General features: G+C 37.6%; 2 protein-coding genes across 2 annotated transcripts; one reads left to right on the top strand and one right to left on the bottom strand.

Annotated features, from left to right (window-relative positions):
- Window positions 1-609: 609 nt before the first annotated feature.
- Window positions 610-5,945, bottom strand: hspe1 (heat shock 10 protein 1). Its single transcript, XM_088083718.1, has 4 exons — window positions 5,675-5,945; window positions 1,892-2,047; window positions 915-1,004; window positions 610-830 (listed from the first exon to the last, which is right to left on the bottom strand). The coding sequence occupies exons 1-4, from the start codon at window positions 5,675-5,677 to the stop codon at window positions 780-782; spliced, it is 300 nt and encodes a 99-aa protein (XP_087939844.1). The 5' UTR covers window positions 5,678-5,945; the 3' UTR covers window positions 610-779.
- A 706-nt stretch (window positions 5,946-6,651) lies between these two features.
- Window positions 6,652-15,729, top strand: hspd1 (heat shock 60 protein 1). The gene is made up of 11 exons (XM_088083717.1): window positions 6,652-6,809; window positions 9,043-9,218; window positions 9,304-9,639; window positions 10,133-10,228; window positions 10,316-10,409; window positions 10,503-10,671; window positions 11,470-11,569; window positions 12,112-12,357; window positions 12,450-12,624; window positions 13,607-13,785; window positions 14,469-15,729. The coding sequence occupies exons 2-11, from the start codon at window positions 9,045-9,047 to the stop codon at window positions 14,628-14,630; spliced, it is 1,731 nt and encodes a 576-aa protein (XP_087939843.1). The 5' UTR covers window positions 6,652-6,809; window positions 9,043-9,044; the 3' UTR covers window positions 14,631-15,729.
- Window positions 15,730-16,235: the final 506 nt, after the last annotated feature.

The following is a 16,235-nucleotide window of genomic DNA, read 5'->3' as shown; positions in this document are numbered from 1 at the left end:
AATTATTTTAAAAAAAACACACACACACACACACACACACACAAAACATAAAAAAAAAAACGATTAAAAAAAAACACCCAAAAGTAAAATTTTCTACAAAAAATGAAAAAACAAAACCAAAAAAACACCTCAAAATTATTCAAACAAAAAACAAAAATAGAAATGAAAAAAAAAAATAGAAAAAAAACCAAATCCCCTTTAATCAGAAAAAAAACCAAAAAGGGATTATTTATTAAAAAAAAAAAAAAAAACTCAAAATAATGTCAAAAATAGGGGGGAAAAACCACCAAAAACTCAAAACAGTTCTAAAAAAAAATCCAACATGCAGATGTCACAAACCAATATTTTTTAAATTGAGAATGAACATGAATAAAAGTATTATTCCCATTTTGCACTCAGAAGATATATTTTGTCAAATGTTGGTTTCAGTTTGTTTTTTTTAAATCATTGATAGTGAGCACTTGTCTTTTCTTCATCACTACACAGGTGTGCCCTGCAGCCTCCATGTCAATAACATATGTTTGACTTGACTTTAGGATATCTATGAGTATATGAGTATAAACCGCTGACTATTTTCAGCAACAGAATAACGAGACAAAAACACAACAATTGACAGTTCACCTTTATTATTGTAACAAAATGTGATTAGAATTATTTACAATTGCAATAATATAGAAAAAAGAAAAGAAAAACAGACATGAAAGAGGCAACTTAATTTCTTCTCTCCGGGGATGATGACAGGGACTGGACATGATCTACAGCGACAAAACTACGACGACTCAATCGACGTATTTACCGAGGATATCTCCGTCACGGAACAGGAAATATTCCTGGAGGACAGAATAAAAACATGTAAACAAGGAAGGCACAAGAGGAAACAAATCTTAAGAGACTCGGCTGAAACGGTGCCTCACCTTGTCGTCCAGACTGACTTTAGTTCCACCGTACTCTGGCAGGAGGACTTTCTCTCCGACCTTCACACTGACCGGCTGCAAGTTCCCTTTCTAGAAAAAAATAAGGGAAAATATCAACTGTAAAACCTTTTATTCCTCATATCAAATATCAGCATTCTTACACATTTTTCCAATAAATTTCCACGACTTCAAGGCAAAAGTACCATCAATACACCATAGAATTTCTTGTTCATTACTATATAATAGCTTTTTAAAATATAAATTATATTTGAATTTATTTTAAAAAACCAAATAAATTAGGCAATTTTTTTAAGCATTGGGGGTTGATTTCTATTTTTTATTTTGGCTTAAGGCGAGGGGCATACAACTTAACATGGCTGTATTTTGTATTCAACTGCTGATTGTTAAAGAAAGAATTGATTGTTTAAAACTTAGATGATTTTTAAAGAAAAGCTTTTGCGATATACATTTTTCTTAAAAGATTTGTTGTGATTTTTTTTTTTTTTCATAAATCTTTGGCAATTTTTAAATAAGAAATGGTTTGGTCTTTTTTCCCTTTAATTTGTTTTTGCTGATTTTTGGGGAAAAAATGTCTTTTTTTGGTTTTAAGACTTTAAAAGTTTTTGCTGATTTTTAAAAAACATGCCTTTCGACCTGCTGGTTTGGAAGACATGTTTTCTGTAAACATGATAAAAAAGACACCATTTATCACAGCCAGAAACTGTAAAAATAAAAATTATCACTGGATTTTCAAATTTCCGACACTTCTTAAATACATCATGTATTATTGTAAAGGTTTGTGCAACAAAATTCCATGACTTTTCCAAAACTTTCAGGGAATTTTTAGTTTTCCAAAACTTAACATTTGCAGATTCCATGACTTTTCATTACTATACAAACCCTGCGATATGCCTGCATCCCTAATATTTTCCCCCAGAAAACAAGCTCCAGTTCTGGGCAGAAACGGGTCATCTCACCTGGTTGACAGAGCCGGGTCCGACTGCCACCACTGTGGCCTGCAGCACTTTGCCTTGAGACTTCTCCGGCAGCATGATGCCCCCCTTCGTTACCGTCTCTGCGGTAAAGCGCTCCACCAGCACTCGGTCAAACAAGGGCAGGAATTTTCTGAAGGCCTGAAAAGTGACAACAAAAGGAGGAAATTATACTTATGTTACACCACTGAAAAAAAAGTCAATATGTGCTGTAAGAACCCGATAAAACCACAAGAGGGCTGTCTTAACTGAACACTTGAGTTACAACAAGGACATCTTCTGAGGCTAAGAAAAATTACACAGCTTATGATCAACTATTATCTAAAAAAGCCAAACAAATATAAAATAAATATGATTTGATGTTGCATAAAAGCAATGACAACTTTCATGCAACTACAGTTAAAATTTGCAAGCTCAGGATTCAGTTAAAATGTTTTTAAATACAAAAATAATAATTTAAAAAATCGGTTAAAATACAGGAATGATTAACCAGCAGCTGTGGCTGCCAAACATTATTCGCTGGTTTCATGTTTGTTAAATGTGAGAATTTGATGCTTTTCTTTGTCACACATAACAAACTGAATAGCGTTGGATTTTTGGACTGAAAACATGCCATTTGAAGACGTCCCCTTGGGCTCTGGGAAATAATGCATGTTTTCTGACATTTTATTTATAAATGATTGATTGATAGATAAAATGAGTAAATAAAAGGCAGATTAATGTATAAGAAAATGAATTGTTAGCTGTAGCCCCAGGAGGTTTGGCAACATCTGTGAGCACATACTGATAGAAACAGAATCTCTATTTGATTTAAAGTAACATAAAAACAAGGACAAACAGGAATGATTAATCAGCAGCTGCAACCGCCAAACATTATTTGCTGGTTTAATACTTCTTAAATGTGACAACTGTATGCTTTTCTTTGTCACATGTGATAATAAACTCAATAGTGTTGAATTTTTGGACTAAAAATGATGTTTGATGATGTCCCCTTGGGCTTTGGGAAATGCTGCATGTTTCACTATTTCATAAACAACTGATTGATAAATTCAGTACATTATAGGCAGATTAATGTATAATGAAATAAATGGGTAGCTGCAACCTTCGGTGGTTTTGCAACATCTGTGAGCACATGCTGATAATACAGAATCTCTATTTGATTTAAAGTTGCATAAAAGCAAGGAGAACTCTTATTTAACAAAATAAATTAGGTTAAAACGATAAATCGGTAGTTGTGGCGGATGATTTGGGGAAGGAGTCGGAAGGAAAAGAGCTAAATTAAGGACAGAGTGTTAACATTAAATGTGCAGCTCCTTCACAGAAGAAGCCTTTGTTTAGTCAATTATTGCAAAACTCAAGTCAGCATTTCTTCATTATGTCAAATATTTCAGCAGAACGAGGGAGGACGAGATTTAAGGCCGCAGCTGCCAACATGTCTGATACCAGCAGATGTAGCCGTGACCTTGGCTGAAGGTTGTTTGGGAAAGAGGAGGAGGTGGTGGGAGTGGGAGGGGGGTGGGGTCTCAGTTTGTTGACTGATCAGATTCAGGTGGAGTTACTTATTCATGGTGACGGTTTAACCCGGAGCAGGGGAGGACTGCTGATAAAATACTTTGACTATATTGCAGATGCGTCTTCAAGTTTTTGTTTTTTTTCTTTGGTAAGAAGTCACGGTTGCAAAATTCAGTTACAAACTAACAAACTTATGATAACAGCCTTGACTGGTGGCGAAACGTCCTCCAGGTTTTTAACACCACAAGATAACATCCAAGGCCGGTTTTCCAGAAGGTTCTCTGCAGCCGTTTATCAGGTGACGGGGGGGTGGAGGTTGCATTACGTGGTTATGATTAACCTCACATTTTTTAAACTGGCAGTCGCATGAACTGTTATCAAATTAAACTGTTTTACCCAATTTATACTCTTAAATATTAATGCTTTTTAATTCAACGCTACCTCAAACAAAAAACCCCAAAAATGACCATGAAGTCAAAATCAGTTTTTACAAAGTTGAACGTTAAAAAGTTCATAAAGAATTACTGCAGAGCGCCTTTAGCTACACACACCTAATACACTGGCAACTTTTGAGGGTTATTTTCTTATACACATAAAACTCTGTTTGTATTTTGAATGGTACTTAGTGCTGTAAAAATCCCACCTCACCACAACATCACTGTGATAATTATTAAATCAGGATATTTTTAAAATCTAATCATGTTTGCAACTGAAAACTGTTTCTGCTACTTCCTGAAAAGGGTTTCTCTCTGATTCAACCTTTTTTTCCAGTTTTCCTTATAATCTTTATATTTGTCTCTTTGTCTTTTACCGTTTTCTTACTACGTTGTTGTCATATTGTCTCTATGTTGCCCTGTGTTGTTATTAGTTTTGTTATTTATTTATTTTATATTGTCTGTGTCTTCCCGTGTTGTTTATTATTGTTATTATTTCCATTTTTTTCCTGATTTTTTGATCTTCTTCTTAATAACATTGTCATTATTATTTAATGTATTTATTTTATTTGTTTTCCTGTGTTGGTTTGGTGGCTTGGTTGTGGCAGATTTTTGGAGGAAAAAAAAAGGAATACGAAGTACAGCGCTGTTGTCATTTTTTAAATGTGCTTTATAAATAAATTTGAATTGGTTTAAATTATCAAACAATTAATTTTCACAAAACGAGCCAAGCTGAGCATTTTATTAATAAACTTGTGTGTCTCACTAGTAAATAGAAAAGAACAAAAAGGTCTAAATTAACATAATAATGTAATATTATAATACAATGTAAATAAGGTAATATATTACTGTACAGAAGTTATTAGTATTACATATAAATGATCTATTTGAATTAAAGGTAAGAAGTTTTTTTTTTTCCAAAAAAGTCTACAATAAAACAACAAATAAGAAAATTAAAAGTACATAACTTGTAATGAGAAAGTTTTAGTATTATAAGAAAAATTTAAATAATCTGTTATTAAAAGTAAAACGAGTACATTTAAGCTCTATTAATTCGCATAATCTTAGCAATTCTTGTGCACATTTTAAATTCATATTTAAAAACCAAACTTCATCACAAAAAATCTATTTTAATAAGGACAATCTGACCTATAGTGTGCAAGGATAGGTCGTGAGGTCAGAGTCTACGTAACGGAAGCCGGAAATGGTTTAAACGGGCATGCAATTCATATTTTTCAATGACCAAGGGCATGCATAGTGCAACATGACATGTGAATATAATAAACAGATACTGATTATAACACAACTTTAAAAGACACAAGCACAAATCAATGTTAATACTGGTTTTATTTGTGCGATCATGAGCACTTCATTCAGCCACATGTGCAGCTGCTGAAGTAATGAATGAACGTCAGTTAAATATCACATTAATTACTCTGCACAGGATCTCATATGTCCTGCTTAATAATAAAAATAATAGAGATAAGTCAACCTAAGCGGCAGAGCAGGAGCATATGTTAGCTATCACACAGTTTGTAGCTGCACCTGCATAAATTAAAGCTCCTCTGAGTTCTCGTGTAACAGTTAAAACTGAGCATTATAACGATTAATATGTCTGTTTTTAACAAATGTCTCGTCTTCACTCGGCTTCCAGACTCTTTGACCTTGTGAATCGATATTAAAGGTAGCTAACACATCATTAGCTAGCTGCTAACGACAACCCAGCAGCCCCATGCAGCCTCTTTTTAACCCGAACTTCATCGTTCGTCTGTTTGTCTTTAAAAATAAAAACGGACGGTTGTTTTAGGACAGAGTGTCTTACCATGTCTGGGTGTGTGAGAGGTCTGCGAGTCCACGTGAAGCTGCTGCACCCCGGTTTTCTTGAACTGACACTGAAGGGGAATCTCTCCACGTGAGGAAATATCCAGAACGCGCATGCGCACTAGCCGCTCAGAACTTCGGCTGAAGATTCTTCCTCGCGCAGAACGTTCTAGAACGCCGGACGCGAAACTCAGAACGCAGCATCACATTCACAGACGGTGTTCGATTCGATTCAAACGCGTTCTGGAACTGTATTTGTAGCGTTTTCGCTTCTATTAAAACATTACAAGCCGAAGCAATATTGCACAATGTGAACTTTGACCTCTATTTTTTTCCTCCAATGGCACGCAAGAAAATTCTAGAAACGCCTGCCCCGGAACGAGCATTGAGACATATTGTGAATAGTAAAAATCACACAGAAAAATAAACATGTATATATCTATTTAAAAAAAATACTAATGCTGAAGTGTACATATAAGTTGTGACTTTGCAATAATTTATACATACTGTATTAACTGCAATAATTGGTGCAATAATTCAACAACAATTATTCAAATGTGCAATAATCTTTAACTCTTGTATGTAGGCCTAATTCAACATATGTTAAACAATTAAAATGAAAAACAAACAAATGAAATGATAAGAAATAAAAAACGAATTAATGTAATAATAATAATAATAATAATAATAATTATATATTGTTAAGAATAAAATATTATAATATACATTGTCTTGGCCAATGAGTTTATATATATATATATATATATGTGTGTGTGTGTGTGTGTGTGTGTGTGTGTGTGTACATATATACATATATATATAGCCTCCCATTGGCTTTATGTTTATGATTTTTTTATGGTATATGATTCGTTACTTTACAATGTTTCAATGTTATTTTAAATCGTTTGATTTATTGATTTAAAATAATGTAATGTATAAAAGCAGTTACCTAAACTGGTGTATGTGGTTATTCATGGTCCGGGGCGGGCCGGTATATCACCCGGATGTGAAAGGCCATGTGCAGTCCCCTCTGTGCAGCTCATCCACACGGCTCGTCCTTTTCCCTCCTCTCGGTCCGTCTCTCCGTCTTACAGAAGCGCACCTCGAAGCACCGACAAGCTCTTTTCCCCTCACAGGTAAGTGCTGACAGTTTTTATAAAGCTTTTGAAAGCGCACGCGGCTAATGTAACGAGCTATTAACCTTTTCGTGAACGCTGTTTTTTCACTGTAGCTGTGAGAGCAGCTCAGCTTTAGACTCACAGCTAACAGGTTTTTACTCATCACTGCGAGGACACACAGGGTGAAATATCACTGCAGCCTGTCACTGACCGTGTCTGTGAGCATCACGTGTTTTATCAGCCGGATGTTAGATTTTTAATTGAATTAACCATGTCTCGTGACTGACATGATGAAACCTGTCCTCACTGATGTCCACCATAACGCAGCAGCAGGAAGTGTCTCATTAATGATTGTTTCTGGTCGGTTAAACGCACGTGGAGCGGTTACATTTGCAGACGCTGTGATGGTCATTCATTATGCGGGCTGAGCAGAGATGGTGAGGCAGTTCCGCACATGCTTTCTACAGTTTGACCTTGTGACGCACGACCTGAGCACGCACACGTGCGGGGGAAACCAGGAACTGGTTTTGAGGGGTGCATTTCATAATCGAGTCACGACCAAGGACAAAATACATACCGCTCGGATTATTCATTATTCATCTATAAATTAAGAATGTTAAGTAGAAAAACTGTTATTATATATTTGGACATGTTTTGTATGTACATTGAATTAGCAGTGAGATCAATCAAAGGCCCCACGATACGATATTATCACGATATTTAAGTCACATTACAATATTATTGTGACTTTTAAGCATGTTGCAATAGTACTGTGATAACAGATATGACTTTTTAACTTTTTAACTGCAAATTATGTCAACATCTGTTTCATCTAATGATGAAAAGTTTTCATTTTCTTCATCTCACATTATACATTTATTATTAAGTTAAATTTGTTCGTGGTCTGAAAAAAATATGTATTAGTAGGCTGCTAAAAGTTTTGTAATTTTAGTAATTTATATCATGAAAATATTATAATATTCATCTCACCTTATACATTTACACTTTATGCTGTATACGTGATACATGTATTGACAAAATATTGCCACTCAAAAAGATTTGGAAAAATATTGCAAAAGTATTGCCTCACAAAAATCTTGCAATAAACATAAACAATAAACATTAATGTAGCAGGAATATAAACCCAAAAACATCAAATCGATGTTCATATGGCGATACATACTTTTCATTAAGAAAAGTCTGAACGCAGGATTTTACTTGTATTGAGATATTTTCACTGTATCACATTAGTACTTCTACTTAAGTACAGTATCTGAATACTTCTTCCACCCCTGATTGTAGATGGTGTCGACTGTTTTCCCTGAGGGGGTTTTTGGAAGTTACCTAATCAACAGAATAATTTGCATAACTATTTTTAGATATAAACTGCCATTGTAACAATAGTTTGTGTTGTGTTTGTATTCATTTAAGTTTTTGTGATATTTATTTACACTAAAGGATGTTCATTCATTCACTGGTGGCTTGTCAAACCAGTATTGACCACTAGAGGTCCAGTTAACCTTTGTGACACATAGTGTGTGTGTGTGTGTGTGTATGTGTGTGGTGGGGGGGGTCTGGAGAATAATTATTTAGGCTGTGGTGGAAGAAGCACTCAAACTGTTCTTATGTAGGTAAAAGTATCACAGTGAAATACTCTACAAGTAAAAGAATATACTTATACTTAAAATATACTTAAATATGCATTTATGTGCTCATTACTTCAATGCTGCATATATATGTACATACATACATACATACATACATATGTGTGTGTATACTTATTTATTGTTATTATTTTTTTTTAACATACAAACAAGATCGTTGAGATAAAATGATTCTTGTGCCACATCTGGTTTTCGTTCGGGTGGTAGAGGGGTACCGCTCAGCTCAGCTTTTTTTTGTTTTGTTTTGTTTTGTTTTGTTTTGTTTTTTAACTAATTTATACATTTATTTTTTCATTTTAGGCGTCTATTTTTAATTTTTTTTTTTTTAATTTATCTATTTTTTTCTGTTAAAAGTACTTAAGAAAATTACAATTATTAATTTATTTAATCTAATTTTATAAATGTATTTTTTATTTGTTTTTCAGTGTAATTATATATAAGGAGATAACTATAAAATGCAATTTAAAATTTTTTTTTTTTGAAGTTCAGTGAAAGCAAGATGTTTCCAAAGTCAGTGTGTAATTGCTCTCTATGTTGACCAAAAAAACTGTTGTATTTATTTCGGCCTGCGTCTTTTCTCCCCTCAGAGATGTTTCGTTTGCCGTCAGTCATGAAGCAGGTGAGGCCCGTGTGCAGGGCGCTGGCTCCTCACCTGACGCGAGCCTACGCCAAAGACGTCAAATTCGGAGCAGATGCTCGCGCCCTCATGCTGCAGGGAGTGGACCTGCTGGCCGACGCGGTGGCGGTCACTATGGGCCCGAAGGTACCATCTCATATCCACTATTAGATTAAGTAATTCAGAACTCACCGACTCCGAAGTTCCTCACCACTTCCTGTCTGTATTCCAGGGTCGCACCGTCATCATCGAGCAGACCTGGGGCAGCCCGAAGGTCACCAAGGACGGCGTGACGGTGGCCAAGAGCATCGACCTGAAGGACAAGTACAAGAACATCGGTGCCAAGCTGGTGCAGGACGTCGCCAACAACACCAACGAGGAGGCCGGTGACGGCACCACCACCGCCACGGTGCTGGCTCGCGCCATCGCCAAGGAGGGCTTCGACAACATCAGCAAAGGCGCCAACCCCGTGGAGATCCGCCGCGGAGTCATGATGGCCGTAGAAACCGTCATCAACGAGCTGAAAAACCTCTCCAAGCCCGTCACGACACCCGAGGAGATCGCACAGGTAAACACGAGCGCTCACAAGCGCGGTCACGAAAAACCTGGAAAAGTCATGGAATTTTGTTTCACAAACCTGAATATTAACACATGATGTGTTATAGGACATTTAAATGTAAAAATGCAATAATAATTTCAGTTTTTTAGTTTCCAGCTGTGATAAATGGTTTTTTTGTGATTTTTAAAGAAACATGCCTTTTAATAGATCAAGAAAAAAATGCACTATTATTGAATTAAATTTTGAAATTAAAATAAAAAAATATTGTTCTAAAAATTGCCAGAACATTTTAATGAAAAAAAATTACAAAAACACATGCTTTCCATGCCCCAAAATCACCAAAAACATTTTTAAGGAAAAAGAAAAGCCAACATCTTTTTCTTGAAAAAACAGAGAAACACGTTTAAAAAAGGTGTTGATAAAACTGTCTGAACCCTGTAAACCGTCACAGTAACACTTACGAAACGTCTTTGTAATGTATTGATTTAATAACGTCCTAAAGGTCGCTACAATCTCAGCCAATGGAGACGTGGAGATCGGCACCATCATTTCTAACGCCATGAAGAAAGTCGGCCGCAAGGGAGTCATCACCGTCAAGGTTAGTGTCAAAACTGAAGTGGTTGCTTAAATACTGTGGAGGAGTTAAAATAGAGTTAACCTGTGACGTAATCTGCTTTAAAATCAGGACGGGAAAACTCTGCACGACGAGCTGGAGATCATCGAGGGGATGAAGTTTGACCGAGGTTACATCTCCCCGTACTTCATCAACACGGCCAAAGGTAAAGATGTCGAATAACTCCGTCTGTCTGCTGCGCTCCGTCACGTTGTCCGTAAAGAACCGCCGCGCCAAAATCTGCCGTCTCTGTCTGCAGGTCAGAAGTGCGAGTTCCAGGACGCCTACCTGCTGCTGAGCGAGAAGAAGATCTCCAGCGTCCAGAGCATCGTGCCCGCTCTGGAGATCGCCAACCAGCACCGCAAACCGCTGGTGATCGTGGCCGAGGACGTGGACGGAGAGGCGCTCAGCACCCTCGTCCTCAACAGGTACAGGAGAGCTTTTTATACGAGCTGAAAGCAGCGAATGTGTAACAGAAACTCTCTGAAACCTGAGAAAATCAGCCTGATTTCTCTCAAAAACATGGCAGGAGGACAATGAGCCATTTAAGAAATGACCCAGAAAGAAGCAAGAAATTAGTAAAAAGAAACTGGAAAAAATGCTTAAAAATTATAATAATTTTGTAAAATAATTTTAAATATATAATTATGATTTATAGTTATCTGGAAATTTTCCCCTTGCATCTTAAAAAAACGTTTTTTATTTCTACAAATTCCTGGTAATTTTAAAGAGAAAATTGCATGCATTTGCATACAAGAAAATTACCTGAAAATGAGCGTAAACAAAAATCAAACAAAAAAAATCCAAGAAAGTTTAAAATTAAAAAAAAGACCTGGAAAAAAAAATCTTAAAAATTATAATTCTGTAAAAAAAATAAAATATAATAAAAAATTGTAGTTTTGATATATACCTCTCAGGACATTTCCCCCAGAAATCTAAATATATGAATTTCTTTCAATTTGCAGGACATTTCTTGGCAAGTAGCTCATTGCTTTTTCTCCATGTATTTTCCAAAGAATTTGAACCTATTTGCTCAGATTTTAAAGGTGTAAATACTTGTGAAAGGCATCTGAAAGCATCAGAATCTGAAGAAAAGTGATGTAGATCCAGGTTTCAAAGGGTTAATCAACTCCGGCCTCACGCATTAGGCTCAGAACACGGAGTGAAGTTACACACGATTAAAAGAAAAAGTAAAAGTTGTAACAATGTAACGTCTTTATGTCCAGGCTGAAGGTCGGGCTCCAGGTGGTCGCTGTCAAAGCTCCGGGCTTCGGAGACAACAGGAAGAATCAGCTGAGGGACATGGCCGTCTCCACCGGGGGCACCGTAAGTCCACGCTTCACTCAGTCTGACAGTTCGTGTGGCGGAAAGTGAAATTTTAATAATAACCATATAAAAATGCTTTTAGTTTTAGAAATTTAGAAAGAGCCTATAAAATACTTCTTGGTTTTTCTTTATTTTGGTGATAATAGACATTTAAAAATATTTTAGTTTTCTTCATTTTGTAAAAAATAAAATAAAAACAAACAAACATAGGAACTGTCTGGATGCAAGCATTTGTTCTTGCAATGCTTTGCAGAGCTGTTAAACGCTTAAACTCTCAGGGCTGATTTTAATAACTTTGAAGTTCTTGATGTACGCAGCTGTATCATGCAGGTAAAAGTATCAGATCGGGACTGATACCCCCAAAAAACACTGTCAGGAAACGATATTTGCTCCATCTTTGTAGACGGAGCTGAAACTCTCTCCTCCTCTGCTGAATAGTTTGAACCTCTCGGGTTAAATTCGGACGCTCGTCTCAGCGCGTGACTTTGAAACGTCACAGAGGACGTGCGGACATATTTGTAATTTCCTTGTTTTTGGTGCAGGTGTTCGGAGATGAGGCCGTGGGTTTGGCTCTGGAGGACATCCAGGCTCACGACTTTGGGAGGATCGGCGAGGTGCAGATCACCAAAGACGACACGCTGCTGCTGAGGGGAGGCGGCAACCCGGCTGAGGTGGAGAAGCGCGCGGTGGAGATCGCCGAGCAGCTGGAGAACACCACCAGCGACTACGAGAAGGAGAAGCTCAACGAGAGACTCGCCAAGCTGTCCGACGGAGTGGCCGTCCTCAAGGTACGTCTCCAGCTCGGGACGCAGACGGCGCTCTCTGCTGATTGTCGAGGATTCGCTCCAGAGAAACAAAGATGTGATGTTCTCCGTTTCAGGTCGGCGGAACAAGCGATGTGGAGGTGAATGAGAAGAAGGACCGCGTGACGGACGCCCTGAACGCCACACGGGCGGCTGTGGAGGAGGGCATCGTACCGGGCGGAGGCTGCGCCCTGCTGCGCTGCATCCCGTCGCTTGACACCATCAAAACTGCCAACGCTGACCAGAAGATCGGTGAGTGAAACACGCGCACAAATACGCCAAAACTGCTGGATTTTACTAATATTTCTCTTTTACGTCTTTCTGGAATAAAACACTTTTTAGCTTTCTGGTCGTAAATGCAGTATTTTTTCTGCTGTTGCACGCTCGCAATCTTTCATATTCTGACATTGATCTTTTACTTCTTGTAACGCTTTTAAAAACTGAGCAAATGGCCCAATAATTGGCAAGAAATTAGTAAAAATTTACAAGAAAATCATCTGAAAATTCGCAACAAAAAAGAAAAGTTAACAACAAAAATAAACGAGAAAATTGCCTTTTACAGTAACATTACTTTAATACATAATAAAACAATATTAAAATGATATTATAATGAAAAAATAATACACAATTTTAAAAAATTATATATAAAGAAAATTTATATAATAAAAAAAAATTAAAAACTGCTCTCTGGGCATTATCCCGTATTTTTTGATAATATCTAATAATCCTTCCTGCTTATTATCAGGTACTTTTCAATTATCAAAACTAAACAACTCAAACAAACAGGAAAATTGCCTAAAGGAAGTGCCAAAAAATGATCAGTAATACAATTTTAAGATATAATAAAACAATATTAAAATTGTGTTATTGGGGAAAAAATATACATTTTTTAAAATAAAAATATGTAATATATTATATATATTATTTTGATACTATCTCATAATCCCTCCCACTTCATTTTCAGGTCATTTTCTTCTTGCCTTTCAGAATTTATCGAATTGAAATTTTGGGGCCTAATTGTTCACTGTCGTGGTCACCATGTTATAATTGTTATAAGCGGTTTCACAAGGTTTACATTTTTGTGAAGGAAGAGTCTAAAGTGATGTCAGTCCTGTTTTTTCAGGGTTAATATTAATATTTCCTTCTGTTTGGTGCTGAAATCGCCAAAGAAGCTCACCGCTCTTTATTCCAAAGTAAGTTTAACTTCTCATGAATCGGATTTCCTTTCGAACAGGTGTGGAGATCATCAGACGGGCGCTGCGTATCCCCGCCATGACCATCGCCAAGAATGCCGGCGTGGAGGGTTCGCTAGTGGTGGAGAAGATCCTGCAGGGGTCCGCTGAGCTCGGCTACGACGCCATGCAGGGAGAGTACGTCAACATGGTGGAGAAGGGCATCATCGACCCCACGAAGGTACGGAGCTCGTTCGCTCATCGCCGAGCACCGATGAGTCCGCGCAGCAGCGACGCGATGCAGAAACACGTCGTAAAAACTCTGAGAACGACACATTTCAAGAGCAGAGCTCCAAAACCTGCAGCCTTTTGTGTCTGGTGACACCCACGACACGGCTCGATTGTGAACGCGCAACACAACTATTTTGAAAAAAACTTCCATCTATGGCAAAAAAGTGTGAACGCTCGCATGAGGTAGTATTTCAGGCGGTCTGAAAAAGCCATATTTCACAAAACTTCAGTGGAAACATTTTTTTTTTCGCTTAAAAGTAAAACAAAGTCACACGACAACATAAAAAACGTGGTATGTGTGGACGGAGGAAGAGACTTAAGTCTTCTACGAGACAAAGAAATTACAACAATATTAGACTGATTTTATCGAGCGGCTGCAATAGAAACAACTTTTTGGACATCCATCGCCATGGTTACTGGAAGGTTATCGCGAGAGGAAAATCGCATAACATCGCTGTTTTTTTTTTCTTGATTTTGTTTTTGTGAATTCTTGTGGATTTTATTTATTTATTTTTACCATGATTGTATTTAGCGATTTATTGTTTTATATTTATTATGTGTGAGTCATGTGATTTATTGACACTGTTAACGTGAAAAATGTTCATCAACACGCTGTAACGTCTCTCTCTCCAGGTGGTGCGGACGGCCCTGATGGACGCCGCCGGAGTCGCCTCCCTGCTCTCCACCGCCGAGGCCGTCGTCACGGAGATACCCAAGGAGGAGAAGGAGATGCCAGGAGGAGGCATGGGAGGAATGGGCGGCATGGGCGGTATGGGAGGAGGCATGGGTTTCTAAGCGGCTCCCTGCTCACTTGTTGTACAGACTAATAGAGGCAGAGCGGGCGGAGCTGGGTGGACGGGGAGAAATCCTCCTGGAAAACTGCACCCACCTCCACCAGACTTTGCCCAAACTGACCGGACACGATGACGACGGAGCTGCAAATGTCTCATGACCCCCCTCTTCCTCCTCCTCCTCTTCCTCCTCCACTACTTCATCTGATTCTGCCTCTGCGTCCGCGGTTTCTGCAGGAGTCTGCCTCGCCCGAATCGGCCCCATTCACCCAGTCTGAGATCCCACCGAGCCCAGTTCCTCCGCCCCTCCTCTCCTCTGCTCGAAAACACTCAACAGAAAGAAATGTGCAGATTCGATGTCTGTAAAGTTAAATTAAAGCGGTCTAAGAAGAGACTAACATAGCACACACGTTGTTCTGAGAAAAGATGCCTAGCCAGGATTGTGTCCTTTTGTTTTTGTCATAGCATTTTGTTAATTCTTGTTTTTTTTATTTTATATCTCTGTTGTGTTTTGTTTCCCCGGCTAATACTGTCTGAGTTTAAAAAAATCTGTCTTTTGATTTAATTAAATCCATTTTCTTACAGAGCTTTGAGCGTTTTCTGACTCGTGTACGTGACCACAGTTGGGTGAATAGTGCCTAAATTAACAGCGTCTGAGCGTCACCAGGGGCCTGTTTCAAAACTGTCAAATTTAAAATAATGTTTACGCAGATGTCTGTGGGAGTCGTCAACATGCATGCAGCATCGTGAGGTTTTTTCCTGACCCTGTACGTCGTTGATTTCACATTAAACAGCTGATTGAATGTGTGATTTTTGGGGGGCTCCAGTTACAAAGCAGTTTGGGCCATTCGGGGTCTCTAAATGTGAAAAGCATCAGTGTGGCGTCGTCGTGCTGTCAAACATCGACCTTCATTTGTCCCCTCGTGCGCTCTGCTTTAACGACGAGTCACAGAAAACTACAGACTTACTACAGTAAACACACGGGACGTTATTGCTTTGCAAAGTGGCAGATAGCGGAGATCATTCGACTTCTGTTTTGTACAATGTAGACGATTTAATGGTGATTTTTTTCTTTTTTTATTTAATAAATTCAATTGTTCAGATGTGTTTGTCACTCAAGTTCTTTAAAAACAAACATCAGGTGGCTGTTTTGGTTGATATCAGGTCTGTATGAACTGAGGTGGATTTAGTTTAGTTTTTCTTTACACGTTCAGTAGCTGAAATTCAAAGGTTTTACTGGGATACTTGAAAAATTACACTTTTTAAACTTGGTCCCTGATGAAGTACTTAAATATAACTGAGAGGAGAATATAATTCTACATTATTTTATTAAATTATTATTTTTTTTATTATTATTTAGGGATCGTATGGTCATGAAAAACCTGGAAAAGTCATGGAATTTGCAGTTAGCAATTTCCAGGCCTGGAGGAGTTTTTGGAAACTATACCCTGAAAGTTTTTGGAAAAGTCATGGAAATTGGATTCACAAACCTGTATAATAACACATGATGTGTTCAAACACTGTCATAAATTTGAAAATCAAACGATAATTTCTGTTTTTATAATAATAATAATATCAATCCTTGTTTATAGAGCACTTTTAAACTGAA

This window comes from Plectropomus leopardus, chromosome 10 (genome assembly GCF_026936395.1).
Source record: "Plectropomus leopardus strain MGB_pleo_1.0 chromosome 10, ASM2693639v1, whole genome shotgun sequence".
NCBI lineage: Eukaryota > Metazoa > Chordata > Actinopteri > Perciformes > Serranidae > Plectropomus > Plectropomus leopardus.
The sequence above is the reverse complement of the archived record's forward strand: the minus strand, read 5'-3'. Positions and strand labels throughout refer to the sequence as shown.